General features: G+C 52.8%; 10 protein-coding genes across 10 annotated transcripts; 5 read left to right on the plus strand and 5 right to left on the minus strand.

Annotated features, from left to right (window-relative positions):
• The first annotated feature begins 271 nt into the window (after positions 1 to 271).
• BDW74DRAFT_152597 (40S ribosomal protein uS17) lies at positions 272 to 1,444 on the plus strand. Its single transcript, XM_073724395.1, has 2 exons — positions 272 to 542; positions 862 to 1,444. Exons 1-2 carry the CDS (start codon positions 368 to 370, stop codon positions 1,242 to 1,244), a joined length of 558 nt encoding a protein of 185 aa, XP_073584130.1. The 5' UTR covers positions 272 to 367; the 3' UTR covers positions 1,245 to 1,444.
• A 496-nt stretch (positions 1,445 to 1,940) lies between these two features.
• On the minus strand, positions 1,941 to 3,822 carry BDW74DRAFT_177776 (uncharacterized protein; the record flags this gene model as incomplete). The annotated part of the gene is made up of 4 exons (XM_073728981.1): positions 1,941 to 3,050; positions 3,096 to 3,245; positions 3,297 to 3,365; positions 3,418 to 3,822. The coding sequence occupies 4 exons, from the start codon at positions 3,820 to 3,822 to the stop codon at positions 1,941 to 1,943; spliced, it is 1,734 nt and encodes a 577-aa protein (XP_073584131.1).
• Positions 3,823 to 4,709: 887 nt separating this feature from the next.
• BDW74DRAFT_152602 (ENTH domain protein) lies at positions 4,710 to 7,304 on the plus strand. Its single transcript, XM_073724396.1, has 5 exons — positions 4,710 to 5,102; positions 5,172 to 5,409; positions 5,463 to 5,653; positions 5,704 to 5,815; positions 5,867 to 7,304. The coding sequence occupies exons 1-5, from the start codon at positions 5,055 to 5,057 to the stop codon at positions 7,087 to 7,089; spliced, it is 1,812 nt and encodes a 603-aa protein (XP_073584132.1). The 5' UTR covers positions 4,710 to 5,054; the 3' UTR covers positions 7,090 to 7,304.
• Positions 7,305 to 7,695: 391 nt separating this feature from the next.
• On the plus strand, positions 7,696 to 10,280 carry BDW74DRAFT_152604 (uncharacterized protein). The gene is made up of 4 exons (XM_073724397.1): positions 7,696 to 8,840; positions 8,891 to 9,207; positions 9,256 to 9,371; positions 9,423 to 10,280. Exons 1-4 carry the CDS (start codon positions 7,916 to 7,918, stop codon positions 10,174 to 10,176), a joined length of 2,112 nt encoding a protein of 703 aa, XP_073584133.1. The 5' UTR covers positions 7,696 to 7,915; the 3' UTR covers positions 10,177 to 10,280.
• Positions 10,281 to 11,649: 1,369 nt separating this feature from the next.
• On the minus strand, positions 11,650 to 12,666 carry BDW74DRAFT_177779 (acetate uptake transporter family protein; the record flags this gene model as incomplete). Its single annotated transcript, XM_073728982.1, has 3 exons — positions 11,650 to 11,973; positions 12,030 to 12,198; positions 12,263 to 12,666. 3 exons carry the CDS (start codon positions 12,664 to 12,666, stop codon positions 11,650 to 11,652), a joined length of 897 nt encoding a protein of 298 aa, XP_073584134.1.
• Positions 12,667 to 17,856: 5,190 nt separating this feature from the next.
• On the minus strand, positions 17,857 to 19,551 carry BDW74DRAFT_16340 (alkene reductase). The gene has a single exon (XM_073726101.1). The coding sequence runs from the start codon at positions 19,267 to 19,269 to the stop codon at positions 18,133 to 18,135; it is 1,137 nt and encodes a 378-aa protein (XP_073584135.1). The 5' UTR covers positions 19,270 to 19,551; the 3' UTR covers positions 17,857 to 18,132.
• Positions 19,552 to 19,833: 282 nt separating this feature from the next.
• BDW74DRAFT_177781 (uncharacterized protein) lies at positions 19,834 to 22,979 on the minus strand (the record flags this gene model as incomplete). Its single annotated transcript, XM_073728983.1, has 5 exons — positions 19,834 to 20,064; positions 20,116 to 22,370; positions 22,418 to 22,812; positions 22,869 to 22,908; positions 22,970 to 22,979. The coding sequence occupies 5 exons, from the start codon at positions 22,977 to 22,979 to the stop codon at positions 19,834 to 19,836; spliced, it is 2,931 nt and encodes a 976-aa protein (XP_073584136.1).
• Positions 22,884 to 24,499, plus strand: BDW74DRAFT_16837 (uncharacterized protein). Its single transcript, XM_073726812.1, has 2 exons — positions 22,884 to 23,715; positions 23,768 to 24,499. The coding sequence occupies exons 1-2, from the start codon at positions 23,248 to 23,250 to the stop codon at positions 24,227 to 24,229; spliced, it is 930 nt and encodes a 309-aa protein (XP_073584137.1). The 5' UTR covers positions 22,884 to 23,247; the 3' UTR covers positions 24,230 to 24,499.
• On the plus strand, positions 24,500 to 25,918 carry BDW74DRAFT_16838 (sialidase family protein). The gene has a single exon (XM_073726815.1). The coding sequence runs from the start codon at positions 24,770 to 24,772 to the stop codon at positions 25,871 to 25,873; it is 1,104 nt and encodes a 367-aa protein (XP_073584138.1). The 5' UTR covers positions 24,500 to 24,769; the 3' UTR covers positions 25,874 to 25,918.
• A 44-nt stretch (positions 25,919 to 25,962) lies between these two features.
• Positions 25,963 to 26,586, minus strand: BDW74DRAFT_177784 (carboxymuconolactone decarboxylase family protein; the record flags this gene model as incomplete). Its single annotated transcript, XM_073728984.1, has 1 exon — positions 25,963 to 26,586. The coding sequence occupies one exon, from the start codon at positions 26,584 to 26,586 to the stop codon at positions 25,963 to 25,965; it is 624 nt and encodes a 207-aa protein (XP_073584139.1).
• Positions 26,587 to 26,846: the final 260 nt, after the last annotated feature.

A 26,846-nucleotide genomic window follows, 5' to 3' on the forward strand; every position in this document is an offset into this window, starting at 1 on the left:
CGGGAGCTCATAGGCAATAACAAAGCAACACGTCCACCCCGGTGCCCAGAAGGATATAGTTCTGTCGATGACTTGGTTGATGATTTGAGCAATGACGCCCAGATTTCCCCCGTCGCGTCGCCCCGGCGGTTAGTCATGTGATCTTGAAAAGTAAACAAACGGGCTTACATAACAGCCCTAGCCGATCCGCAGGGGCTCCGAAACAGGACTAGCGCAGCCACCGCACAACTCCCACAGAGAATATCCGTGATCCTTAATTTTGTCTTCCGCAAGTCGACGTCGACACCGAACAATCCGACAACCCCTTCGCGACGAATCTCCCACCCAGCTCGACCTTGTTTCCTCGTCGGACTGTATTCTCGCAAAAATGGCCACCGAGTTGACCGTCCAGTCGGAGCGTGCTTTCCAGAAGCAGCCTCACATCTTCCTCAACCCCAAGACCAAGGCGAAGAGCAAGAAGGTCGGCCAGGCTCGACGATGGTACAAGGATGTCGGTCTGGGTTTCCGTACCCCCAAGACCGCCATTGAGGGCACCTACATCGGTATGCACGACCTACGAATAATTTTTCCTCCGGATTAGATGGCGATTCGGCGAAGGGCAGTGGTTACTTCCTCGAAGTCTGAACATGAGATTGCGCGGACAGCAAAATGGAATAAATACGGCGTCTACATCGAAATATGCGCATATCGACTGCGATTAAAGAAAAGGAGTTTGGACTCGCAATATCCGGGGTAGCAACTCGATATCGAATCTCGATTCTCAGTTATCAGACTTTGGGGAGGATGATCCACTTGCGCACTACGCTATACGCTTTATCTCGACCACAACAATGAGTCCAGCTGCTAACCTGCAAATTTTAGACAAGAAGTGCCCCTTCACCGGTATGGTCTCCATCCGTGGCCGTATCCTGACCGGCCGTGTCGTCTCCACCAAGATGCACCGTACCATCGTCATCCGCCGTGAATACCTTCACTACGTTCCCAAGTACAACCGTTACGAGAAGCGCCACAAGAACCTTGCTGCTCACGTCTCCCCCGCTTTCCGTGTTGAGGAGGGCGACTGGGTTACCGTCGGCCAGTGCCGTCCCCTCAGCAAGACTGTACGTGCCCGCAGATTTCCGCAAACATGCCTTCCAGTCCTTTCAGTCCTGCTATTCCATCCGCTTCATCAACGAACATACTCTGACTTGCTTTGCTCAATAGGTTCGCTTCAACACTCTCCGTGTCCTTCCCCGCACCGGTAAGGCCGTCAAGGCTTTCTCTAAGTTCTAAGCGTGTCGACGGTGAGGCGGTGTTCTCGAGAGAAAATGCAATCTAGGGAAACGGCGCGACTGGGTTCGAGCGGAAGTTTGCAAGGGCTGGGATTGTTTCACGATTTCATGTCCTGGGACCCCTTGCGAAGGATATATCCAATGAAAAAAATTTGATCTGTTCTTCTTTTTTTATCCGCGGCTTTCCTTACCTACCGTACAGCATGCAGGGGATTGAATTGGGCTTACACATCTGTGAATGGAATTTTTTGAAGAACAACTGGGACTTTCATTGAAACTGCGAACCGAAAAGCACCCACGTAGACGACCCTCTTAGGCGGAAAGTTAGTACACTGGCAATCCTTGCAGCTCTCGTTCCGGAACTTGGCAAGCCAAATAACGAAATGCCATCGTCCCATAAACGCCTTTTCGCAATTGCCACTCAACTCTTTCCTATCAACTCAACCTTCACCTTTCCTATCTGTTCAAGCAACCACTTAGCAAATCAAGCTCATGCGGACTTAAGCTTCCCTTCAGGTAATCAATCCTTTCGCGTCCAACAAACTGATCCGGACCACATTTGCACCGATGAGGTGGCGAGGTAAATCAGTCATAATCAGTACTCGTTCATTGCAGAAAGTACGCGAGCCCGGTTACTCGCAAATAGGTCAGCGGACTCTATCTCTTCAACTATGTTCCCTGAAAACAAGGCTCCACGACGTCGGGCATCTCATCGTCAGAGCTGTCGATGATAATCCACGCGGAATCAGCACTGAAAGGCTGTGTTCTTTGACCATTGTCCGATGTCAAGCAAGAAGATTTGGCAATTCCGTCGCGCCGGGGAGATGGTGAGGGCGTCTCCTCCATAGCCTCAGCCGCGTCTTTGTCGTTTCTGTCGTCTTCATTGGGGTAAGCAATAATGCCGTCCGAATCGTCGCCCTCATCATCAGAAGATATATCAATTATCTCGAGGTCAGAATCAAATTCACCAGAAGGGATGTCGGCATTCGTCTCGAGGGTGGTGTCAGGCCTGCGCAATGCGGTCATGACTGGCTCGCCCCTAAAACCGAGCTCAACGCCTTCAAAGAAGTCTCTCCAGGGGATGCGCTTGTTTTTTACCCGCCACGAATATGCCATGCTTTCACTTACAATGCGGCAAAATTCCTGCGGGACTTCAAGGAAGGACAAGATCTTTCCAACCGTGGCGCCGGCTTTCTTGTCCAGGAACATTGCTGCTTGTGTCATGGCGTTGTGTAGCGGCCGTCTAGCTCTAGTGTGGCTAGCAATTAGGTCCAGCTGCAAGAATTGGTGGATATCTGGGTGCTCGGCAGCAATAGCAGAAAGTTTAGCCACCTCGAAGCTACAAATAACAGCATCGCTGTTAATCTGACCCCATACAAGATACTCCCCTCCACCATGGTAGGTCCGCCCTATCTTCCCCAAAAGCTTGTGCTCGCGGACGAAATAATGAGCGGAATATGCCTTTGACGTTATTTTTCTGGAGTCATAAATGGCTATTGATGCACCTTTGCCCTCCCTTAGACCCCGGTGTACCGGTGCGAGGAGGGACTGGAAAGTTGAAATGAAAGGAGACGGGGTTTGCTCACGCCGGATGTGGCTCTCAAAGAGGTTGCTGAACTCGTCATCTGTGATTGTGTATGGTTCAAAAAAGCCCCTGAGCAGGCCTGCAAACATGCCGGCGACGAATGAGCCCTCCAAATTGAGTCCTTGTGATTTGACATTCCACCACCGGTATAACAGCGGAGGAAGCTGCGTGCTTCCCATTCCCTCAGTTGCTTTCTACAAAAGTCAGCGGTGAATGTTACTGAGTTCTTCCAAACTTACTTTATTGAGGCTTTCGGTATAACACCAGAAGCAAGACTCGATCCCAGCCCTGCAGAGAGGCACAGGCGCAGGCGCAGGCTCAGCCAGGCTTGGGGCGTTCTCAACATCCTGCTGCGAGGTGGTAATGCTAAAGAGATCGTCGGTTGAACCCTTTACCTAGGTGAGTTATTTTCTAGCTAACAATATCGCACATCCACGTACGGGCTCTGCATCAAGGCGTGGAGGCACAATAGGTGAACTCTCTGTCTGGAATAGCTGTCTTCTGGCATTCTAAAACGGTCAGTCATCAAATGTCCAAAAAAAAATAGTTTCGGTTACTTACTTTCTCTCCACATGCGACAGGAGTCGTAAACTTCGAAGAACCAACACTGTTCGACGGTTTCCTGTCCAGATAATGGCCGATCGAGACTGCAGTGTCCTCAATCACCTGAATAAATGACAGAACCGCCTCGGGGTCAGAGTCTGCCTGGTGTATGTCCTCCCATATGGGGTCTCCTCTGGACTTCATGTGAGTCCACTGGCTATTGAGTGCAGGCCATCCAATAAACTCGTCCTCCTTGAAGCCAGACTCGGCAAGCTCTTTCCGAAAGCAAGCATTAAACACAGCCTGAAAGCCGGAGTGGTCCTTTTCAAAGTACTTGACCATACAACACAAGAATTTTCTCGAGTCCGAGGACCATCTCAATTTTGGTGGCCTGATACGCATGTCTAGAGCATTGGTCTCCATTGTCTGAACTTGTAACAGCAACAACTTCACTAGGGGGAGAAGCCATGGATAGACTCAAGTCACTGGGTAAAGGGAAGGGGAAAGAAGTTCGCTGGTATGAAAGCTCACGGAGATGTGTTGGGATGGAAAAGAACGAGAGTAATGAAGTGAGAGAAGAAGAAACAAGCGTAGGCATCAACACAAGAGTTCAGGTGTCACTGTTCCTAGAATAGAGAGAAGAATGCACGGGAGTCAAGTGAGAGAGGGATCCACGAGAGAGGAGTCCAGATATAGGGTGTTAAAAGAGAAATAATAAGGAGAAGAGAGAAAAGAGAAAGAGAGAAGAGAGAAAGAGAGTTGAGAGAGAGACTTGATAGAAAGACTTGAGAGGGAGACCTGAGAGACCGAAGGCCCTGTTATTCTCATGGACGAGGTGATTTCCTCAGCTCGTACCATATTAAGAGATGTCATGGTCATCGCCATTTTGATTCCTTAGGCAGGTCAGTGATAGACTGCCGTCTACAATATCTTCATAAGAACTGGTAAGATTATTAGTGCCAGCCCAGGAGAAAAGTTGATGTATAATCAAGAGGTAGCATGGTCAAAGTGTAAGTGAGGTTATACATTTCTTAGACTTTCACCCCATATATACATTTGCCGACGAAAAGATTGGTTGATTAAAAGAAAACGCGCCCCAGCCCCAGAGGGACTGAAAAATGACAATTGGGTTATAAACTATAATTGCTCACCCAGCGTTGACTGGCTTTCCACTATATCCATCGTTGTGGCTCAAGGTTGTCATCTTGTAGAGTGCCTGAGACGATGTGGACCTTAGGCAGCCAAACCAAAGAAGGCGGCGTCGGACTTGAGCCCGCCGTCGTGATGCTCCTCGCTTTCACCCTCCACGACACGACCGCTCCGGCTTGCGAACTTTGCCCATTCCACCCGCCCAGTTGATCGGAGGGTCCTGTGATACAGTGCATCATTACATCGGCATCACCGGCTGGACCGATCACTTACGAACTGTCCCTATCTGTCGTTTCTGTTCTCCTGATCCACGTTTCTCGGGATGGCTTAATCCACCATGACTTCAATGGGAACTGGCGTAAACGAAACAATCCACGGTCTACAGTAGTCATTGCCAAATTCTTCTGCCACAATTGGCGTTGCTAGCACCCTGAAACCGCCCGAACCTGCGCTAAGATATCCTTGCAATCCCGTCGCGACTTTAGACACCGCAGACAACCTCGACAATGGCCCAAAACTTTGAGAAGTCGGTTAAAGGGGCCACCAAGGTCAAGGTCAGTAGAATCTCTGCTTCGCGCACTTACCTGCCTGCAGAATGCTGATGGTCTGTTTTCTTGTTGTAGCTTGCGGCCCCTAAGTCGAAATACATCGAACACATCCTGGTAGCGACGCATACAGGCGAAGCTGGAGTCGCCGAGATATTTCGGACATTGCATCTTCGGGTTCGCGACACGACATGGACGATCGCATTCAAGGCCCTCATCGTAATCCACTTTATGATCCGCGAGGGCCAGTTGGACGCCACGCTACAATACATGGCGGAGAATCCAAGGAAAATCGCCGTTCACGGACTATCAGAGGGTGCGCTCACCAGGATATTTCGTTGTTACGATGCTAATCGACTTGTGACGCAGTTCAACCGCAAGGGCGCAATATCCGACGGTACTCTCAATACCTCCTTGCCCGCGCAAAAGCATTCGAGCAGACAAAGACCGACTACGTACGGAGCGGACAGGGTCGGATGAAACGGCTTACCGTTGAAAAAGGTCTGTTGCGGGAAACGGAAGTCGTTCAAAGACAGATCAAGGAGCTATTGAGATGCGATGTCAGCACCTGATATCTACCTATTGTTGGACTGTGGCTAACTAGTATCAGTTCCTAACCGACGAAGTCGAAAACGAAATAAGCTTGACCGCATTCCGTCTTCTTACTTTAGACTTATTGACTCTCTATTCGGTCATGAATGAGGGAACTATCAATGTTCTAGGTAGGCTAGGCATACCGCAACATCTGGGCAGTTATCACTAATCGCGGGTAGAACATTATTTTGAAATGTCACGCCCTGATAGCGAACGCGCGCTGGAGATTTACAAGACTTTCGCCGCGCAAACAGAAGAGGTCGTCAAGTTTCTGGGAGTTGCTCGACATTTCGAATCAGCAACGAGGCTAGAAATACCGAAGTTGAAGCACGCGTCCACTGATCTGACACGTCTTCTTGAGGATGACTTGAACGATCCGGACTTTAATCAGCGCCGGAGGGAATACCTTGCACGGAAAGGAAAAGGTGGAAGCAGCAGTGCCTTCGCGGCAGCATCGGCAACTGGTGATAAGCCCGCCAGCAACGCGAACCCTACGCCTCCTCGACCAAAGACGGAGCCCAGCTCCCAACCGAGGGCGGCCCCATCAAACCTTATAGACTTCTTCGACTCCATTGAGCCAGCTCAATTTCAGCAACAGCCGCAACAAGGCATGCAGTTTCAACAGACTGGCTTTCCTGGTCAACAGCCCGCATTCTACGCACAACAGACAGGGTTCCAGCAGCAACCCCAGCCCGCCGAGTTCGGTCAGCAGCCCATTGGATTCGGCCAGCAGCCGCCGTTTGTAGGACCATTTGCCGCACAAAACACCAACCAGTTCGGTCAACAGCAAGTGCCTGCGCCCCTTCAATCGACCCCAACCGGTGCCGGATTTGGTGGCTACACGCCGCAACCCCAGACTCAAGGATTCCAATCTCAACTTCCGCCAATCCCGCAGAACAATGTCGCGGCCTTCCCGCAGCAACAGCCGTCACCGGCTACCCTTCAACCGCAGACAACTAATCCCTTCAGGCAATCAATGCTGATGAACACCCCGACGGGATCGACTGTGCAACCATCGCCCATGAACCGCCAGAACACGAATCCCTTTGCGAAGCGGCTATCCACAGCCAACCCGTCTTTTACTCCTAGCCCTCCCGAGCCATTTCCGCAGGCTCTTCAACAGCCTCAGCCACCCCAGCAGCCAGCAGCTCTCCAGCCCCAGCGAACGGGAACAAATCCTTTCGCTCGAAGCTCATCCGTCCCACCCCAGCAGTCTCAGGGACTACAGCCATCTGCCGCGCCCCTTCGGCCTACGCCTACAGGAAGTACAAATCCGTTCCGACAAAGCTCGGTTGTACCACAAGGTCAAGGGTGGCAGACAACCAACGGACAACAGGGCACCATGGGCGGATTGGAGCAGTTGGATACAATCTCTGTGTTTCCACGCGCGGGATTTTCGTGACGCTCGTCTAGCGTTCCGGATGGCGGCACCTTGCGACCCGTGTTATCTCTATGCGTTGTTATCTCCAATTTTATCCCTATTCTCCTGCTATTGTTACCATTCTGTCATTCAATTGCATACAGCTCGCAGCGCGGGCGCACGATGTAGTAATAGCGAATACAACAACTGTGTCATAAGTGAACATGAATTGACAGATCCAAGGCACGCAAGGAGAGCCATATGGGAGGAAGATATACCCGAGCAATCTAGGCGCGTTGTACGGTTATCGTTTATCCACGGGAACCGAGCTCCACTCGGACGCCGGCAGCCGCAGCATCCGAGATCCAGAACATGGCCAGCCGGCGGCTTGATTGGCTGCAAATGGGCCTGAAGAAGAGGAGAAACGCGAGAACGAGAAAAGCGAGGTGAAAAGCAGGATTCGGAGATGCTGGCTCTGGTGTCTGATGGCCTGGCAAGTCCCCTCCGGACGCGGCTTTGTTCAGATTCATTATTATTGTGCTTCATCTCAGCCTCTTGCACTAAGAAAACTAGGACCAAGACTCGACCACGACCAATTCTTTCTTTCCTCCTCTCGCGTCTTCTCCGTCACATTCTTCATAATCCAACGCCCAGCCCAGCGTGTCCACTGCCATCGAGCCCCGTGTCGCAAGAACATGGGCTTTTCCTGATAGGGGCAGTGCGCTGACCATTCAGCTTTTCCTCCAGCTGCTCCTTCAACTCTTCCCCCATTCTCCGCTCGCCTTGCCCCTGCCAGCTGCCCATCCAGGAAAATAATGAGTGCCCATGAAGATCGCCAGCGAGATCTGTGAACTGCTGCGCCTGCGCGATGGACGCCAAGAATTCCCTTCCTCCCTCCATGGCTCATCCTCCGGTCGCCGACCACTCTCTCCCCATCTACCCTATCGTCTCCCGGCCAGCCCCCTGGGCTCACGACAGCATTAATACCCCGACTATACCCCAGAACTACCACTATCACCATTATCCGCTACCTCAGTCTATATATTCGCCCTCCTCCGCGCCGCCGCCGCTATCCGTGCCCGCCTATGCACCTCCGCCGACAGCACCCAGCGTCCCCGACGCGACTCATGCCGCACAACCACCGGTCGCTGGCGACTCGGGTCGAGGCTCAGGGAAAACAGCTGCTACCAAAGTCCGCAAGCCTCGAAAGCAGGGCAATGCGTCGCAGGGTCGTTCGACCCTCTTTTGGGTCCATAACGACCCGCAGTCCGTCGCGGAGGGCACTCGCGAGGAAACACTGAAACTCATCCGGTCCCATGTCATGTCCGAGCACAACCGCAAGAAGAGACTCGAGACGAATAAACGGTACAAGAGCAAGGCCTGGAAGCATCTCGCATACCAGCCTGCGGAAACGGCCGCCTCCAGCTCGACGACTGCTGCCGGTACCACCGAGACCGCATTTCCCGCCGAGGCGCCTCGACAGACTTCCCGCAAGGCGTCAAGTACACCGCTGCCTGCTCAACATTACTCTTCGTCGTCCTCGCCGTCGAAATCACCGTCTCCCGATGACCAGCCTATAAAGGAGGAGGAGCCGGGGCATGTTGAGATGGTTCATGAATATCCTATTGTATCCGAGGCTCCTGTCGACAACTATGGGATCCCGCCCAAGAGCCAGGCCCTTGCCGTTGTCCAGGATCCCTCACCGTACACATATGTAGGGCAAGGGACGAGTGATCCGTTCAGCACGATGCATACTCCTCTTTCGGAGCGCATGTACCGGCATTTGCAACACTGTAAGAGCGTTCATACGCAATTGGATATACTCTTGTGCTAACGAGGATAGTCTTATGCAAACTGACACGACTCGCATATCCGTTACAACGTCGGTATGGTGCCAAGTTAGAGGCCCATTGGGCTTCTCTTGTGTCCCACGATCCCGCCTCGTTGCATGCTTGTATTTGTGTCGCCGCGACGAATTCCGCCCTCGAATCCGGCGAGTTTCCATTGACAGACGAGAAGAAAAGCTCGAGCTTACTACTTCTTGACACATTCCATCACCGTGGTGAGACTATCAGATTAGTCAATGAGGGATTATCAGATCCCATCAAGGCCGCCAGCGATGAGCTGATTGCTGCGGTGTCTGTCCTACTGACGGTTGAGGTATGACATTTCGCGCGCCGCTTGCTAAGCTTCTGCTGACCGGCACAGATTGCAACGGGTGATCCCGACTATCTCAAGATTCATCTCGCAGGGTTAAGACAGATGGTTGGAATGAGGGTTAGTTTTGCAGATGTCGCCGACAATGTTCGATTCCAAATTTCATGGTCAGTCTTTTATTCAAATATCCTCGCCGAGTGTGTTTTGACCTTTAGCAGGACCGATATTCGTGTCGCATGCATGTCCTTGACTAAGCCCATATTCCCGTTTGTCCGCTATGCCCGGCCAAAGAACTTTACCATCACTCCTCCGACTAAAGAGCTAGAATCAACCGCATCTAGCTTGGTGAGCTTAATTCAGATACCCGGCATTTTTAGTGATACCATGTCCCAAATCATCTACGACCTGACCGATCTCGTTTGGTATGCGGAATGGGTCAAAGGTGGTCCACAAGAACAGGACTTTGACGAAGAAACCGAGTGCTACTACAATACCGAAGTGCTTTACATGGAGTACGCACTCCACAGCGACCGATACACGTCGTCAGGCGAAGTAAAGGGAGACGCATCGATCGAGGGCTGCGTCCGATTGGCGTGCCTGTTGTTCCATAATACTGCTATTTGGGACTTTTATCCGCAGATTGCGCCGGTCTTCCCTAAGCCGATTATAGCCTTACAGTTGGCTCTCGAGTCTACCATTCGCGCGGGGTGCTACCACCTATGCCGGGGCCTGCTGATATGGCTGCTCTTCGTCGGCGCGTGCAGCAGCGGGATGCTACCACAGCGGAATTACTTCGTCAACGAGCTCGCCTCCGCAGTGCGCCTGCAGGGCGTCCAGTCGTGGCAGGAGCTTCGTGCCATCCTGTTTGGCTACTTTTACGTCGACCGGTGCTATCTGGGCCCGTTGCGAGCGTTGTGGGACGAACTCCAAACGACGCCGGCTCCGCACCCGCATTGTATAAACAGTAATTGAGATGATATTATATATATATGTATCTATCTAGCTAATGAGACATGGTACATGAGATGAGCCATGTCGTGATGAATATATCTACATATACCCCCGGTATTGCAAAACAATATATATGGCGTCCGATCTCTGATCAAAAATTAGCAAGATGATCAGTCAATGATACTCCAGCAAGCCTGGAATTGGACCAGCCGGTGTCTGCACGGCCTAGAACCGCCAAGCCTGCTTCTGCAGCTGTGAACTGATCAGCTCCCTGGGTCCCTGCACATCAGCCCAGTCGGAACTCGCTCGGACCTGAGTCTGAGTCTGACATGGCAGCTCGGCATCCCGACCCGCCCCGTCAACACTTTTCTTCTTCAACCTTTACAGAATCACATCCATATAGTCAGAAAAACACCATCAATCCCTGAGAATAATAAAATAAGCAGCTATAACAATGCACCGAGTCAGTCTGACAGGTGCCATCCAACAAGTCCCTCCTTAAACAGCTAGCACTCCGTAAACTAGTCCCCGGCACCATCCGTCCCATGCCGTGATGGAGTAAGTCGAGAGCCCGAGCTTCCCCCGACCGAGTTTCACCCGCCCACAGACATATCACATCATCAAACTTGACTTGGCAAGCAGCAAATGCCTCACTGCGAACGAACCACGCACCGAGAAAACCCCGATGTATCCCCACCGCGGGAAATTTTGGTGATACATATATCTACCTAGGCTACCCCCTTCGCAGCGCGCTATATTTCTGTGCTTTTTGTTTCTTGCGCTCCTCTTGTTCAGAATGTACCCAGACTCATAGGTTTGGACTTTGGATGCGCTTGAGTCTTGACCCTCGCCGCATACTATTCTTGTGTCTTGTTATTGCTATACTCATGACCGGGTGTACCTTATCGACGGAAATATCTTCGTCCATGTGGGAAGGACCTTGAGCTCTGGGCTGTGGCCTCTTGCTCTGGCACTCATAAAGGGCACAGAACTCGACTACTTCATGCAACCAACTTCATCTGCCAACTTGATCTGCTGTACTAACGTGTGACACTTGACTGGCTAAGATTGCAGCTTATTTGCATCTTATATTGCTCGAGGCGAAGGAGTTGAAGCCTCAATGAATTGAAGGCATGAGATGCAGATTATTGGAAAGCAGAAGATAATGGACCAGGTATGTTCTTGAATCATCACAATTTCATTAAACTGAACTAAAACTAATCAAAAATATTAACGGCATCGGATAGGAAACCACAAAGAAAAAACGTTCATATACCGCAAGACCATTTCTTCGTTACCAAGCACGTCGAACCCATATATCGGTATCCATAACTTCATAATCAAAACGACGGCTCTTTTGCAACGATGATCTTGCGATCGGGTATCTGGGGATATTATTGCAGTCTATACTATATCTGCAAGTTGTGACTGTCCTCCACGCGCCAGATAGCCCTCTTGCTATCCGACCTGTTCGTTGTAAGAATTGTGAAGGATTTAAACAGTCTCGCGCTCGGTCTTGTCGCGACGAGCACGGCCGGTGGGGGACCACGGGAAATGGGCGACCGGGATGACGAAGAAGCTGTTGCTGCTGTCGGCAATACCGGCAAGGGCGTTGTACCAAGCAGCAAAGGCAGCCAGAAGACCGAAGAAACCACCGGCCTTGATAACGGGAGGGTTGGGAACACCGGCATCGTTACGCTGGATGTAACCAACACCGAGGAGCAGGAAGGTGATGTCGAGGAAGAAGAACAGCGAGAAGAAGGCGACGGTGGATCGCAGGGTGCAGAAGAGCATAATGGTGGTGAAGATGAACCAGCCCTGGGAATTCTGTCAGCGCCAATCGCTCGCGAGCACATCGTTGTTCAAGCACTTACCATCAGGAACAATCCGAACGAGTTGTAGAACATGGTCTCATCGCCATTCTCCGTGAGAGCGCTCTGGATGTTGAAACCGCCGGGAGTGAGGACAATGGCGAATGCGAGCCAGAAACCACCATAAGAGGACAGAGCAGTGGCACCAAAAGTGTTTCCAATAGCCATTTCCCTATGCGACGCGCATGTTAGCTTTCTGTCTACTGCTCCAATGCAGCACGAAAGGCAGCACTTACCACATGCCAGCAAGCAGCTGAACGAGACCACCGTAACCAAAAGCCAAAGCGATAACAATGTTGGGTGCGCTGATATCACGCGCTCCCATGTTGATACAGCTCAGGACGAAAGTGGTCAAGGCGAAAGCACACAGACCAAGCGGAGCTGGGTTGGCGAACTTGCGCGTCTCGACAGACTTGTACAGACCCGGCTGGAACTCACCACCGAACGGGCGGAGAACAGCCTCCTGGGTGTTGACATGCGACAGAGGACCGTAGCCAAAGCGCGATCGGTGCTCCTCAGCAGTCATGCCGCCAGGAAGACCGTTGGCTCCCATAGGCGCATTGGGAGCAGCGGGCGCAGGAGCAGCAGGGGCGCCGCCACTGACATCTTTCTCGAATCCGTGGTTCTGTTCGGCAGACATGATGATATTTTATGCAATTGAACTTCTCGAGGTCAGTTTCGAATTTTTTTTTGTTTTGTCGGTTTATTTTTTAGGCAAATCCAGCTAGCTGGAGAGGGAAAAGTCGAGGCTCGGCTCGAGGGGAAAAAAATAAGGTAAGGAGAAAAAAGTGGCACACAGCACAGCTGGGGCGGGTCAAACAAGAGCACTTGTCAAGCTTGTTGGAAGACCTGGGGAAAAGAGAACAAGGAAGATGGGGAGAAGAGCAAGCAAGCAGATGGAGCCGGGAGGAGAGGGAATAAGTATGCAATGGGCTGGATGGACGACAGGCCGGACGAGCGCAGGTTGGCAGCAACTTACCCAAACAGGGAGGAAGGACCGTTGATAGTTGATCAGCTAGCTCGCCTTCCGTTTTGTTTTGATTTGAATTATTCCCCGGTGGAAATGGGAAAAAAGCGAAAATAATCCAGTGAGAATTGACTCGCTCGAAGTGGAGGCGAGGGTCTGGGAGAAAGAATTGATGTGCGTTTTCTATCCACAAAAGGGGATGACTGGGGACGCTTAGAGTCACGCCGGGCGGTTTAGCAGCGTTTAGCGGAACTTTGCGATCGTCGATATAGTGACTGGGACTCTTGAGACTCGGAGACAATGAGCTGAAGATGAGAAGTCGAACCGCACGAGCGCAGCAGGGATTGATATAGGCAGGAGAAGTCCCCGGAACCGTGGGCGACGACTCCTCAACCCCAACAGGCAGAGTGCGGAGAAATTAGCGGGGGCAAGGGCGAAGGGAATGGCAATTGCAAATCATTTTGTGACCCTGAACAGTCTTCCATACTGAAAGCGGCAGGTCAGTCAGTTACTGGTCAGTGGTTGAGCACTCCAGCTTGAACACTGGTTGGGCAACTCGAACTTGGGTATACCACACGATACCAGGCCATTACGCAGGGATACGAACCCCGGACACAGGGCGGAGGAGGCCTTGATGGGGGATATCCGGGGCTTGGCCAATGACAAGCGTTGCCATTTGCTGCAAGGATTTATGGTTGGCTCTTGGACTCAGTCTAAGGATTGCCATGACGCCCTGTAACCTTCGCTTACCGTACGCCAATATCGACTATGGACGCCTCTGCGCCTGTGCTCGCGGGAAATCCTTGTCCTACGAGTCTTAACCTGCCTGGATTCGGATCCTCACGCTGGGCAGGGCTTATTCTGTTACGTAGCTGAGAATCGCATTCTTTGTAAGACGGGGTCTCATGATCTCAGACTACTGCCGGGGCTTCCGCGCACTCGTATACAGACTACGGAGTCCGGTACGTTGCTGCTGAGCCTTAGTCAGCTCCCCGTGACCCGCTCGCCCGTCATTGATTTTGGATTTCTGATCGACTGCAGTTGCACAAGAGCTAGCTTTCTCTCTCCGCAACGCCGATCCAAAAGCTATCCAAGTCGTGCTCTCTTGATGGGCGGTTGGATGCACTTGCAGTCATGCTCATGCAGGGCCCTCCGTACCCGGAGCCCGCTTCCAGCCTGCAAGGAGCTTTGGAACAAGCTAATTTCTGATGCTACGGACGGCCGGAGAATCGGTTAATTTGGAAAGGCTGTGGGAACTCGATTCGCTGACGATGGCCATGGCTAGCTACGTGGGTCCTGCTCCTCAACCTCGGCATATCCCTACGCTAACCCAAAAGCTTGAACAGATGGCAGTTGAGAAAATCTCGCAGATTTGCAGTTGCTCGGCAAATGGATACTGCCGCCGTCTCCCGCGCCGATGATCAGAACATAACAACGACGCCGTCTTGCGCGTTCATGTTCTTCCGACAGATCGGCCGGCGCAATTTGATGCAGTTCAAACTCCTTCCGTGCTTGAGAGTGAGACGGCGCAGGCGAATTAATCCACTTTCCGAAGTCCAGACGCAACGCGGCTCCGTAGGAACCGGGGCCAGAAATTAGTCGCCGACCGGACGGGAGGCTGTCTAGTGTCAGCGTGGCTATGGCACCGCTAGTATGCGGGTTCTCTCTGCACAAATTCGCCAGTGGTCGCTGGTGATTGTCTGGTTCTGGGCAACTTGACATCCCATGGTGCAGAATCCTAATCCTCGCTAGCTGATCCAGCGGGAGTATGCGACAGCGCCGGCGCGCCGTGGGCAAAATAAGATTACGGTTTCACTTGCGAAGGGGTTCCAACATCTCATCGAGCTCCCGTCCGACTTTGTTGTAGGCTATCTCGACTAGCTTGAAACTGTGACAAGTTTGACAGGAGCCCAGATCGCTGGCAGTTTGGCAGATGCCAGATGTTGTCGTCACGATGCTCGTGCTGCGAATACAACAATATCTTTGTCAGTCGCCGTGGTATCGTCAAATGGCTGCTTAAAAACAATATTCACCCTTTCATAGCTCCTGACTTTGTAGCTTGGCCACGCTATTTAATACTAGGGCACTGCCCCTTGCTCGTACTACACTGGCGCAATTTGTCTGTGAAACAGCGAGTCTATCCTCATTTGTTCAGCGGCCGACTAGGGACCTTGCATGAAAATCAATGTCGAATGCGGTCCTTGCCCGATGCTGCTCGTTAAACTGAAACTCTGAGCATGCGCAAGGGCAACTATGTGGTCTTTCTGGTTGACTACCTCCGCTCCGCATTGGGCGTAATGCAAGAGAACCCATCCGTGCAGTCATCCTGTCAGCAACCATGGAGAACACGAAGTCGATAGTTCGTTCTTGGCCAACGACATCCCTGCTGCATTTATTGACAAGCTAAGCTAGAGCGTCTGTGCCATGCGTTGCAGACAGTTTTAATTCGTGCGAATTCTCTACAGCTAGGCTGGCCTAACGGTGACACTGCAGCCATCGGTTGCCTCTCGGGTTATTAATATACTCCCAACCCTTGAACGCAATGCTTGATTTGAAGGCATCGCACAAGGTACAAATCACCTGTTAGCGGCTTGTACACATTCGTGGTCGAGCTTGCTACGGACTAGATCATTCATTTATTCTGCATCTCAGGCGGGTATCTTGTATGCCGAGCTGCTCTTCGCCGTGTCCCGATATTATATGATATGGCATCCCAGCGAATTAACAACAGCTGATATATTTACCCTGGCGATCGGCCGTGGCACCCCGAAATGGGCAGCAATCCTTCCTAATCGCGTCAGACAAGGGGGTGCGGAGAGCTGTGGCCTGTTGTCACCGTTGGCCGGCAGCGAGCGTCGTTCGTCGTTGTCTCTATGACAGAACTGCTTCACGTCTACAGTAATCTCGGTTATCGGTAATCAGTAACCAAGTACTTCCTTTTCCCCGGCTTGGTCCTTCCCCGGCTTGGACTTACCCCACGTGGAGGAAGCTCAAGAATACTGTGCGAAAGTACGTATCTACCCCATGGGCCCATACACAGTTTCTACGTGCCCTATAGCCTATAGCTATATACGAGTCAGTCAGCGACAGCCTAATCCACTGTTTGTGGGGTAAGCTCCATCATCAGTTCGACACAGCTTCACAAGGGTCGCCGCTCTAACGACTTGATGAATCGGCGCAAACGATGACGAACACATCTAAGATCTACCCCGGAGTCTGATGACTCTGTAGGGCTGCGTCGCCACAGTGTGTAATCAGCAATCAACGCAGGAGAAGCCCGTTACTTAGTCTGTCTTACTGTTGGCTATTCTGTATGTCTTACGACGGTAACCAGATCCCGCCAAGCATAAGAATTGCGCCGCTGAACGCGGCCAAGAACTTAGAAGAGCAGAAATGCGTTCACATGATATCTTTGCCATTACTGTGACCACCTGTATGTTCGAGCCTTGATATGATGTAGGCCACGGGATGGAGGGGAATCGGCAGTCGGGTTCGAGTTGACTGTCGCACCCCACCCCGAAAAGAGCATACCATGCTGAAGAGGTATTATTCACATCACCAAATATCGGTACCAGATCCTACATCGTGGTTAAGATGCAGATGTGCAGCGTGCCTTGCTCAACCATGGAAAACGTCACCACCACGTATCTCAGCATGCAATTCGCCGTCCATTCATCCGGGCCTTCCGCCCCAGACTCCAGACCCCAATGCCGAGTCCCACCACCGACTCGGCGAGAGGCAAATCGGGCCCGAACGGAGGATACGCTTCGCTCACACTTAGTACTCGCAGGAAGTCCCGCCATCTGAACCTGGTCCTTGGGATAGGGCTCTGGGGAAATTGAAGCCGCTACGAGCCTGCAGTCCCCCACATTCCAACTCTGGGCCGCTGCTTACCGGTTCGGTGGAGCGGAAGTTCCTGTTTATCCATGCCTTGGAACAAGGAGTTGAAGGCAATTGCTCAAACCAACATCTTGAAAGCTCGCCTCTTGTAGCCTAATTTTTCGGCCGCCAGATCTTACGATGGTACGGTGTCAGAAAATACACCGCTATCGATATCCAAGAGCCTTGGGGCTCCACTTTCTGATCTCGCCATCAGGGAAGCAAGCCGACTATCGCTCCATAACAATGGATAGTCTCAACCTTGTTGATAGCGTCTGCCATCCAGCATCGCGGAGAATTTTACGGGCTATCGTCTACTCCGGCTAACCAGGAGAGACGATTCAGGAAGCTACTACGGTTGTGCATTCTGCATCATCATGCGATCTACACCGGAGCTTGCCTTCATCCTCGACGATCATGACGGTGTTTGCCTTGCACAGTCCACATGCTCGTGCGTAGCCAAGCTCATCATCATGTGGCACTGGCGATCGTCAATCCGGGGTCGAGCTACCCATTACATTAGACTTTGCTCACCGCTACGGCTGCATTGCCGTACTACTCCGTAGGCTAACAGTGCGATTGTTGAGCTGTTGGATCAATTGTTGAGTAGTGCACGGACGTGGTCGTCCGGAGTAACCTGCCTGCGGAGTTGCGGACCATGTAAGTTCTTTCCATGCTGGCTAACAGATAGTCTCTTTAGAGACGAGAAGATGTTACTGGACGATGTAGCCAGTGCTGCCCTTTCAGGCTCAGCTATCAATTGTCTTCGGCTAACCATCATCGGTTTCACTGGGTGTCCAGGGGGCTATGCCGGCTATTCGATTCTGTCCTATGCGAGCCAAGCTGGAGCATCAGCTTATGTCAAAGGATCCTCTGGAGGATGTTTGACATCTTTGGTCAACTACCATAGCAGCAGATCCCCGCCAACGGGTGGTTCATAGTACTCGTATAAGCGATGGTCATTAGCTGACAACGCGCAGTTCCCCCCCTTAAGTAAGCGAGGGATGCGCCCTGGGACCGCTTACTTCAACAAAATAAGGACTGACGGGTGAAGTGCCCAAAAGGACTTGGCCAAGCTACCTGCTCATGGACGAAGGCAGACTTGAAGACTATACGATGCCTGGTATTCAGATATCTGGCACATGCTACCGCTGCTACGATCTGAAAGCACAAATGGTTATCGCATTGTATTAGTCTATACGCATCTATGCATCTATGCATCTATACATCAAATCAATCACACGCTATGCAAAGACAAGCTCACAGCCGAGCTTCAGCAGACGCCTTAAACTCCTCGCTAAACTCATAATCAATGTACCCCTTAGGGCTGCGCACAGTGTAGAAGTGCTCGCGCTCATAGGGACGCAGGGGAATGCCCTTCTTGACCTTGAAAGGAAGATCGGGGTTGGCAGTCCACGGACGCCCAATGGCAATCATAACATCATAGTCCTTGTACTGCACATCGGCAGCCTCGCGCGCAGTCTCACCCACATACCCTCCAGCAACCATGATCGGCCCGGCGCGGTTATACGCTTCGAAGAAGAAATCCAAGTTCCGGCCAGCGGTGTCGTCCGTCTCCGTGTTGCCCGCAATCCGCGCCTCAACAAGATGCACAAACGCAAGCTTGAACTCCGCCGTCTTCTTAGCTAGGTACCCAAACTGCGCAATGAGCTCCTCGTCCGAGTCAACGCCCATCCCCTGGAACGTGTTCCACGGACTATACCGGATAGCCGTGCGGTCCGCGCCAATCGCCTCAACAACAGCCTTGATCACCTCAAGCGGGAACCGCGCGCGGTTCTCAACACTCCCACCCCAGCGATCACTGCGCTTATTGACAGCCTTCTGAATAAACTGATCAACAAGGTACCCATTGGCGCCATGGATCTCAACACCATCAAAACCAGCCTCAATCGCATTCTTCGCAGCCGTCGCAAAATCCCCAATAACACCCGCGATATCCTCCTCGCTCATCTCCTTCGGCGCCGGTCCATTCGGATCAAGCGGACTCGCACTGCTACTCATAACCCGTGCATCCGGCCCATTCTCCTTCCTTGTAGCCTCGGGGTCCGCAACCCGCCCAAGCGCCCAGAGCTGGTTGTAGATGAAGCTGCCCTTGGCGTGCACGGCGTCCGTGACCTTGCGCCACTGCGCGATCTGCTCCTTGCTCCAGAGCCCCGGGACGTTCGTGTACACGCCCGGCCGGGTCGAGACGAGCGTCGCTTCGGTGATCAGGAGTGTGCCCGGGACGGCGGCGCGCTGCGCGTAGTACTCGGCCACCTGCTCTTGGGGGATGTGGCCGTCGTCAACGCGGAAGCGGGTCATGGGTGGGAGCGTGATGCGGTGGGCAATGTTGATGGAGCCCACCTTTAGCGGCGTGAATAGTTTGGAGGATTCCATATTTAGTGTGAGTGGTATCTTGGAGGTGTAGGTTGGTGGTAGGTAGGGTTAGGGTGTGGTTGCGGGTTTCTTGGATTCGTAAGTAGTCTACAGTTCGACAGCAGGGCACGGCGGGCCTTTATATCAACTACGAACCCACCGAAACCACCGAAGAAGGCCCGCCCGGCTCTAGTCTCGGTGCGTGAAGATTCCATGGCTTGATAATGAGACGCTTAGCAAGCGCGGTACAGCGACGTTGCACGATAAAGATCTGACGGGCCATTAATCAGTCAGGGGCGGATATCCGGCACTGGGCCAATCAGGAGATTGCGGATGAATCGAGAGGCAAAGCAGGGCAGAAACTCTCCGGTGGTTGCGAGCCTGAGGCAGAAAATTCTTGCTTTGCCATACTCCACCACATAAAGAGACGTTTTTACTTGGAGAAACATACTGTTACAGTTACTAGATGACAAAGCACGTTTATAGTCATATGAAATCGGTACCGGCCGTTCCTCATTAATCAAACAAATCTAGATCCGCTATAGTAACACAAGATTCGTAGCTAGGTTCAACAGACAAGGACACTCATTCCTCTAACCGCCGCGCCGTAGCCTCAAGCTGCGCATTAAATGACTTGATCTGGTTCAAGATACCACCATAAGAATCCGAAACACTGGAGCTCACGCTCCGCGCTAAGCTGCGAAGGCGAAGCTCCAGGCCGGCTGTTAGCGATTCGTCTTGCGCTGCTGTGCGGTTCTGCCCGCGTTCGCGGGCGAGGTCGAGATTGTGTAGGGAGTGGTTGATTGTAGAGCGCGCCTGATTCGTTAGCATATTCCCAGTCCTAATATAGGCGACGAGGAAACTTACCAGTCCGGCCTGCTCCTCCTTGGTATGCTCCCTTCGCACGGCGTCCATTCTCAACGCGACGGCCTCGCGCTCTCTGCGCACGCGGTCGAGACGGCTTCGCAGGTCTAGCATGTTGCGCTTTGCCTTCTTGACTTTGGCGCTGAGCATGAAGTTACTGTCTAGCATTTCGCTGAGGTCAAAGAGGCGCCCCTCGAGTTCCGCAACGTATGCTTCCACCGCTTTTCTGCGCAGTGTCCATTCGGCGCGTCTTGTGGCGTTGGCCTCGTTCTCGATGCCGGTCTTCAGTGTCGTCAGGGTCTTCTCGAGGGTTTCGCGGCAAATCTGGGCTAGTACGTCCGCCGCATTTACACCACCGCGGCTGGGAAATTTAGTCGCTTGCTTGCCGGATGGCTCGTCTGCGCCAGCGTCCTCTTCATCAGAAGATGCAGGAGACTCGCCGCCAAGCAATGCAGGGTTCGCCAGTCGGTGGACCGTGACCGGCACGGTTTCTCCTCGCGGTTGTCGCGGCTTCCGTTTCTTAAATTGGGGCCCATCTTCTGTAGCATTCTCTTGTGAGGCTTCATCGGGCTGTTCAGGTCGGGATTCTCGTTCAATCTCTGGTTGTGGCTCTTGTCGTTCCTCTTCCGCAGTCGGTGCCCGTTCTTGTCGTTTCTTCCCCTTATTGACCCGTGCTCTCTCGACATCTTCTGCCTCAGCCTCAGGCTGTTCTTCCTGTACTGTTGTCGGCGCCTCCTTCTCTCGCCGTTTCTTTCCTCTTCCGACGCGGGCTCGATCAAAGTCTGACTCTTGTACTGGTTGTTCTTGCTCCAGCAGCCGTTCTTGTGGTTGTTGCTTCTTCATACCAGCCCGGTTCGCCGGAGCTTCTGCATCCGGTTCTGTTCGTTCAGCCTGCGGAGTAGGTTCGCGACCCTGACGCCCTCTCCTCCGCTTCCCAAGCCGAGATCCTTCAGCTTCTGGTTCTGGTTCAGCACGATCCTCGCCGAGGCTCGGCTCCTGCACTATTCGTTGTTTCTTTCCTTTACCGGCAGGAGCTGCATCTGCATTTGGTCGTTCCTGCGCTGGGGGTGTTTCTACCCGCTCGCCAAGCTCTACTTGTTCTTCGCGCTGCCTCTTCTTGCTCGTGACGGGTTCCTCAGGGGCTTGCGGAGATGGTGCCTGTTTTTTGGGTCGCCCAGCACGTTTCTTGCCTTTATCTATTCCATTCGGCTGGTTTGTCGATTCGAAAGGCTCAGCCATAACCTCATCCGGAACGACTTCTTCTAGTTCCGTAACACCCAAGTCAGGAGCAGGTTCCAAATTCTTCTTTTTCCGTCCACGAACACCTTTGCCTGCGACAACGCTCGGTACAGCCTCAGCGGACACCACTTCTGCTGTTGCTTTATCAGTCGTAGGTTTAGCGGGAGGCTGTGTTATTGCTGGAGTTCGGCTCCGTGTTCGCTTATCTCGCGTTCGCGTGGTATCCGGTTTTTGAGGTTCGGCCTCTTGCGGTACCCCGGCAGGCTTGAGGTTAGCTTCTTTAATCAATTGCCTGTCCGATGCGGCGGGCTCGACGGAAGACTGCAGTGATGCTGAAGTTCGGCTTCGCGTTCGCATTTCTTGAATCTCTGGGGGTTGGGGTTCATCCAGATGTTCTTGCGTCGCTTCGATGGGTTCTGATCCAGGCTCGCCCGTTGGTGCTTCATCTGCTACCACGGGAGATGCCGAGGCTGGTGTCCGGCTTCGCGTTCGCTTGTCTCGAGTTCTTGGAGGCTCAGGTTCGTGAGGAGAAGCTCGGGTTGGCGCTGCTCCAACAGGTTCCGTCGACGGAAGCAGTTTCGCGGATTCAGTTTCTACGGCTTGCGGCTCGACAGCCTCAGTTGACTCCAAATTCGCAACATCATCCTGTGAGGGCGACCGTCGTCCCTTTTTTCCTCGCCTTCTGCCCGAGCTCTTGGAAGAATCCGAGCCTGGTGATATCGTGCCGTCCATACGCGGAGCTTCCGGTCGTGCAGTGTCTCCTGGCTCCGAAAGCTCGCCCGCCTCATCTGTACCTTCTTGCGGAATTTCATTCGGTCCATTGGTGGGGACAGAGGGAGCCTCGGCGGCAGGTTCTTGGTCTAAAAGGGGTGCGTGGTTCGGGGTAATGGTCCGTATCGGTATCGCTCTATTCTCATCTAATGGCTGGGATACCTCCTCGGAAGTGCCATTCGGGAAATTGTTGATGTTCTGTATTTCGACCTGCGCGCCAATCGATGGTGACTCGCCTTTGGGGGAATCTGAATATGCTTAGCCGATAGTCCGTGATTGATCAGCATATACCCACCAAGTTTTCTTCGTTTGTTGCTTCTTTCTAGCTCCGGCTCATTATCCGCAGGTATGTCAAAGGTGGATGGGCGAGGTGGCAGCTTGTTACGCGCACTGCCCGGAGTCCGTCGGAGTTGGTTCTGTGAAACGGCATATGCGTTATTCCGAGTAGGTGAGGGTGTTGACCGGACCTGGGGTATTACAGTAGTAACAGATTCTGCAGAGGTAGTTGTAGGCTCTGAGGCGGGAGGGGGAGCGTCGAAAGTATGGGGCGGAGGTGCTGATGCTGGTGCCGGTGCCGGTGCCGTGTTGAGGTCACTGTCGGCGGGCTGGGACGCGGCTTGTGACGATTCTTGGGCGGGTGGACTGAAGCCTAGGGAGAAACCAAAATCAACTTCCTTGATTTTGCGCGTCCTATAAGTGATCAGGTCAGCTATCACATCAGGAGGCGAATGATCGATGGCGCATACCCTGCTCCGCGCTGCCGCATCTGCAGCTTCTCTATCCGGTCTGTCGCGTACATGATTAGCTCAGACGAGATCAACAGGCAGGCCAGAAGGAGAGTACATACTAGAAGCCATCGCCCAGCGACGCGTCCGATTGACGCGCAAGAGTGAGTGCCAGCAAGGATGGAAGATGGAGTGTTGTGGTGGATGATGAGGAGCGTTTACTTCGGGACCTTCGACGCGGAGCCCCACCCGATCGGGTTTGGCGCCAAATCTTCCGCCATCGCTGCTTTTGCTCTGCGGTCTTTGCTCTCTGCCTTATCTTTTACCCGACTTGCTGCGGCATACCTCGATCTACCCTGTCGCTTCTCGAATATCAATCGCTCGTCATCGCGTCCGTACAATGGGCTGGTTCTGGGGGTCGAACAACGAGGACCCGGTCAACAAGCTTGACCCCGACCTCCGCGAATACCTGGAGAACGAAGCTCCCAAGAAATACGTCCCCGCTACGCAAAGCTCGCCGGTAGCTGAAGAGAAAGTTCTACCGTCTAAATCCGCATCCCCTGACATTGATGCATCTCCCGCCGCTCCCGCTGTTCCCTCCCTCTTTCCCGACGGTCGTTATGCCGACTTATGGAAAACCTACAAACCTCCTGCACCCGGCGACATCGAAACGGAAGCATCGGAAGACCCATCCATGCAGGCGAAGTCGAAGCAGCGCCATGCTATGGTGAAGCGAGCAGCCATGGAGAATTGTTCAATCGAAAACGAGATATACCACATCTGCTTGAAAAGTCCTACACTCATCGAACGTGTCACAGCTTGCCAGGACAAGAACAAGGTCTTCACTCGCTGTTACGCAACGCAATCTGTAAGCTTGCCCTTTGATGTGAGGCTCATTGAACTCCTGCTGACCCCATTAGAAATTCCTGAATGCTCTAGGATATGCTTCGTCGTCACGCTGGGATGACGACAGGGAGGAACGGATTCAATTGCACGCCGACAAGCTATACCATGAAATGCTCGACTACGAGAAACAGGTCGAGGAGGCTAGGGAGGCTGGCCAAGAACCGCCGCCTCTAAAATCTCTATTCAATCCACAAGCAGCGCCGGTGCAGCGTGACAGCGTTGGTCCAGCAGAGCTTGAGATTCCCGGAGGACAGCCCATCCCGGATGGTTTTAAGCCGTCCAAATCGTTGGACCGTCTGACACCACACGAGCGAGAGCTGGAAATTCGAGCCTACTTACAAGAGTTGGAAGAGCAGAGGGAATACGTGAAGAGTATGGCGCCAGTTATCCGAGCCCACGAAGAAGGTAAGGACAAGCGGCGCGAGAAACTTGTCAGTTGGTTCGGAGAGACAGTTGGCACTTGGATGACACGGTGACGGCCTTTCTAATGTATCTGTACTACTACCCCGGCGTTGGATATGGATTGATTTGATGAGCTAGCGTTCTGCAATGTAAAGATTGTTCCGTGGGCGGTTGTTCTATTCATGTGTACATTTACCACTTCTTTGAAACATCTGACCTGCGAGATCAGTGTGAAACAAATACCAGGTTAAGGCGTGTCGAGCCAAATATAGGTGCAGCAGCCCTCAATCCACATACTTTCCTCATGATCTTCAGAGCATACGTTGTCATGTGGGGCGCTTGCCGCAACAGAGGATAATCCAGACCCTGGTCCCTTACAGCCAGGCCACAGAAAGCAAGTAGACACTCTCCTAACCGTTGATCACCTATCCAAGTGATGACGACGCCTTCAATTGCTGGCATGCCCGAGCAAATACTGTGTTGAGGTTGAAGTCCTCCACATCGGGCATCTCAATGATGACATCATGGCTGAAATAAAGTCAAAAGGCAGCAACAATCTCGCCCTCTTCAAGTTCTCCTGAAACAATACAACATCTCCTATTCAAAACATCGCCATGCCTGGACACCTCGGCCAAAAGATTCTGTCAAAAATTGGTCTAGATGACCATAAGGGCCATCACGGCCCCTCATCTCAAGGGCAAGGGCATGGTCCCCAGCTCCACGGCTCCCGCATCATCAACGACGACGAGCGCCTCGTTTGCTCTCAGCCCCGTGGCACATACCCACGACTTGCAAAACTGTCCGACGGCAGCATTCTCTCCGCATTCACCTGCTTTGATGGTCCAACGAGAATCCTCCGCATCGGCAAGAGCACAGATGGCGGCCGTCATTTCGAGGATTTCTCCGAGGTGAGCCGCGGGGCCGGGGATGTCGACAACATGTACCTCCTCGAGGTAGCTCCCAACACTGTTCTTGCGGCCTTTCGCAATCACGATCTTGGCCCCAACGGTCCGACCCATTTCCGTATTACGGTTTGCCAGTCTACCGACGGCGGGAAGAGCTGGCGGTTCTTGTCGCAGGCGGCGGAGAAGAGCCCGCCGCACGGTATATGGGAGCCGTTCATGCGGATGGGACAACGCGGAGAGGTCATGTTGACCTACTCCGAGGAGTTTGCGCACAACAATCAGTGTACAATGCTCGTGCGGTCGATGGATGGAGGAGCCACCTGGAGTCCGCCCCAGTGTCTCCATGGAAAGAGTGATGCGTATCGAGATGGGATGAATGGGATTGCGAGAACATACGACAATGGGCGTGAGGCCCTGGTCATGGTGTTTGAGACGACGACGTACGGCACCTTCAACCTCGAGGCGCTCATCTCCTACGACGATGGTTACACATGGGGTAACCGGCATCATGTCTACGTGCCACCGCGTGGCCATAATGCGGGGTCTCCACAGGTGGCTTCGTTTGGTAATGGCTCGCTGGCGGTGATCTTCATGACGGATGAGGATCATTCTCAGGTGCAGTGGACCAAGAACGCATCCATCAAGGTTGTTTATGCTGCGCCGCCGAGCAATGGCCATATCCAATGGTCGTCTCCGACTGTCATCTGTCCCCATCTGAGCCACTGGCCTGGAATCATTACACTAGATGACCGGACGCTGTTGGCGACGTATGAATGTGGCGGTCCGAAGGTCAAGTCGATCACTCTACAGTGATGCCCGACTTACTTGCGTTCTATTTTGGCGTCTACTCCTTGGAACTCTTGAGATATTCGAGTATATACATGAACAAAATAAGTTTAGATTCAGTTCAAACCCTCAACCAGCTCATCGACACTCTTCATCTCCTTCGCATTGTTCTCCCCCACATCCAGAGCGACCAGCACCCGACCCACGCAGTTATAGCACGCAATACCCGTAGTCAACTCTACAATTTCACGATCCGAGAAGCCCTCCTTCTGCAATTGCGCAAAAGTTTCGTCCTGCACCTTGACCGTCTGCGTCATCTCATCCGCATATCTCACAATCGCCCTTTGCTGCGCCGTCAATGCACTCTTCCCTAGAGCCTCAACAGCCGCATCAATATCTCCCTGCGCCGTAGATGGCAGCGTTCGCGCGGCATGTAATTCCTTTGGTTTGATTCCCCCCTTCAAAGCCAGCGGGGCATGCGCGTTCCACTCATACACGGCCTGCGTGATCACGGCAACTCGGGAGACGGCTAGTTCGAGGAGGCCCTGGTCGACAACAGTTTTCGTGCGGATGGCGCCGAGAAAGCTGTTCCAGCCGTCTGCGACAGGAGGGGAATGCAGCAGGGAGAGATCGAGGGGAATGAGGGGACGAGGGCGGCGGCGGGCGGCAATGCGGGCGTAGATCTCGGCCGTCTCGGCGTCTGGGGTTGCGGGCTCGGTAGGGGCGTAAGGGAGGCGCATTTTGGAATGATGGGTGGACGAGAGGTTCCGAATGGGTTGAAAGAGATGTCTGACTGGAAATGGGGATTTAGGCTTCATTAATTGAGTCGAAGAGAACGGCACTTGGTGGTTCTCTTCATATGCTCCTGGTCATGTGATTAGCGGGTAAATGTTTACTCTCGGAGGCAGATCGCAGGGTTGCCGATGTGCATTGGTGCATTGATCACAACTAAGAAAGTCTTATGAAGTAAAATAGTCTATCATCATTGGTGTGAGCTCAG

This window comes from Aspergillus multicolor (assembly GCF_047715735.1).
Source record: "Aspergillus multicolor strain CBS 133.54 unplaced genomic scaffold BDW74scaffold_11, whole genome shotgun sequence".
Lineage (NCBI taxonomy): Eukaryota > Fungi > Ascomycota > Eurotiomycetes > Eurotiales > Aspergillaceae > Aspergillus > Aspergillus multicolor.

Excerpts from the sequence above, each read along its gene's own strand:
- BDW74DRAFT_152604 (XM_073724397.1), top strand. The coding sequence starts at position 7,916 with ATGGACGCCAAGAATTCCCTTCCTCCCTCCATGGCTCATCCTCCGGTC. Across the intron at positions 8,841-8,890 it reads GTACCGGCATTTGCAACACT|TCTTATGCAAACTGACACGA; the intron begins GTAAGAGCGTTC and ends TAACGAGGATAG. Across the intron at positions 9,372-9,422 it reads GTTCGATTCCAAATTTCATG|GACCGATATTCGTGTCGCAT; the intron begins GTCAGTCTTTTA and ends GACCTTTAGCAG.
- BDW74DRAFT_16837 (XM_073726812.1), top strand. The coding sequence starts at position 23,248 with ATGGGCTGGTTCTGGGGGTCGAACAACGAGGACCCGGTCAACAAGCTT. Across the intron at positions 23,716-23,767 it reads GCTGTTACGCAACGCAATCT|AAATTCCTGAATGCTCTAGG; the intron begins GTAAGCTTGCCC and ends TGACCCCATTAG.
- BDW74DRAFT_16838 (XM_073726815.1), top strand. The coding sequence starts at position 24,770 with ATGCCTGGACACCTCGGCCAAAAGATTCTGTCAAAAATTGGTCTAGAT.
- BDW74DRAFT_152602 (XM_073724396.1), top strand. The coding sequence starts at position 5,055 with ATGGCCCAAAACTTTGAGAAGTCGGTTAAAGGGGCCACCAAGGTCAAG. Across the intron at positions 5,103-5,171 it reads AAGGGGCCACCAAGGTCAAG|CTTGCGGCCCCTAAGTCGAA; the intron begins GTCAGTAGAATC and ends TTCTTGTTGTAG. Across the intron at positions 5,654-5,703 it reads AGGAGCTATTGAGATGCGAT|TTCCTAACCGACGAAGTCGA; the intron begins GTCAGCACCTGA and ends AACTAGTATCAG.
- BDW74DRAFT_16340 (XM_073726101.1), bottom strand. The coding sequence starts at position 19,269 with ATGGAATCCTCCAAACTATTCACGCCGCTAAAGGTGGGCTCCATCAAC.
- BDW74DRAFT_152597 (XM_073724395.1), top strand. The coding sequence starts at position 368 with ATGGCCACCGAGTTGACCGTCCAGTCGGAGCGTGCTTTCCAGAAGCAG. Across the intron at positions 543-861 it reads CATTGAGGGCACCTACATCG|ACAAGAAGTGCCCCTTCACC; the intron begins GTATGCACGACC and ends TGCAAATTTTAG.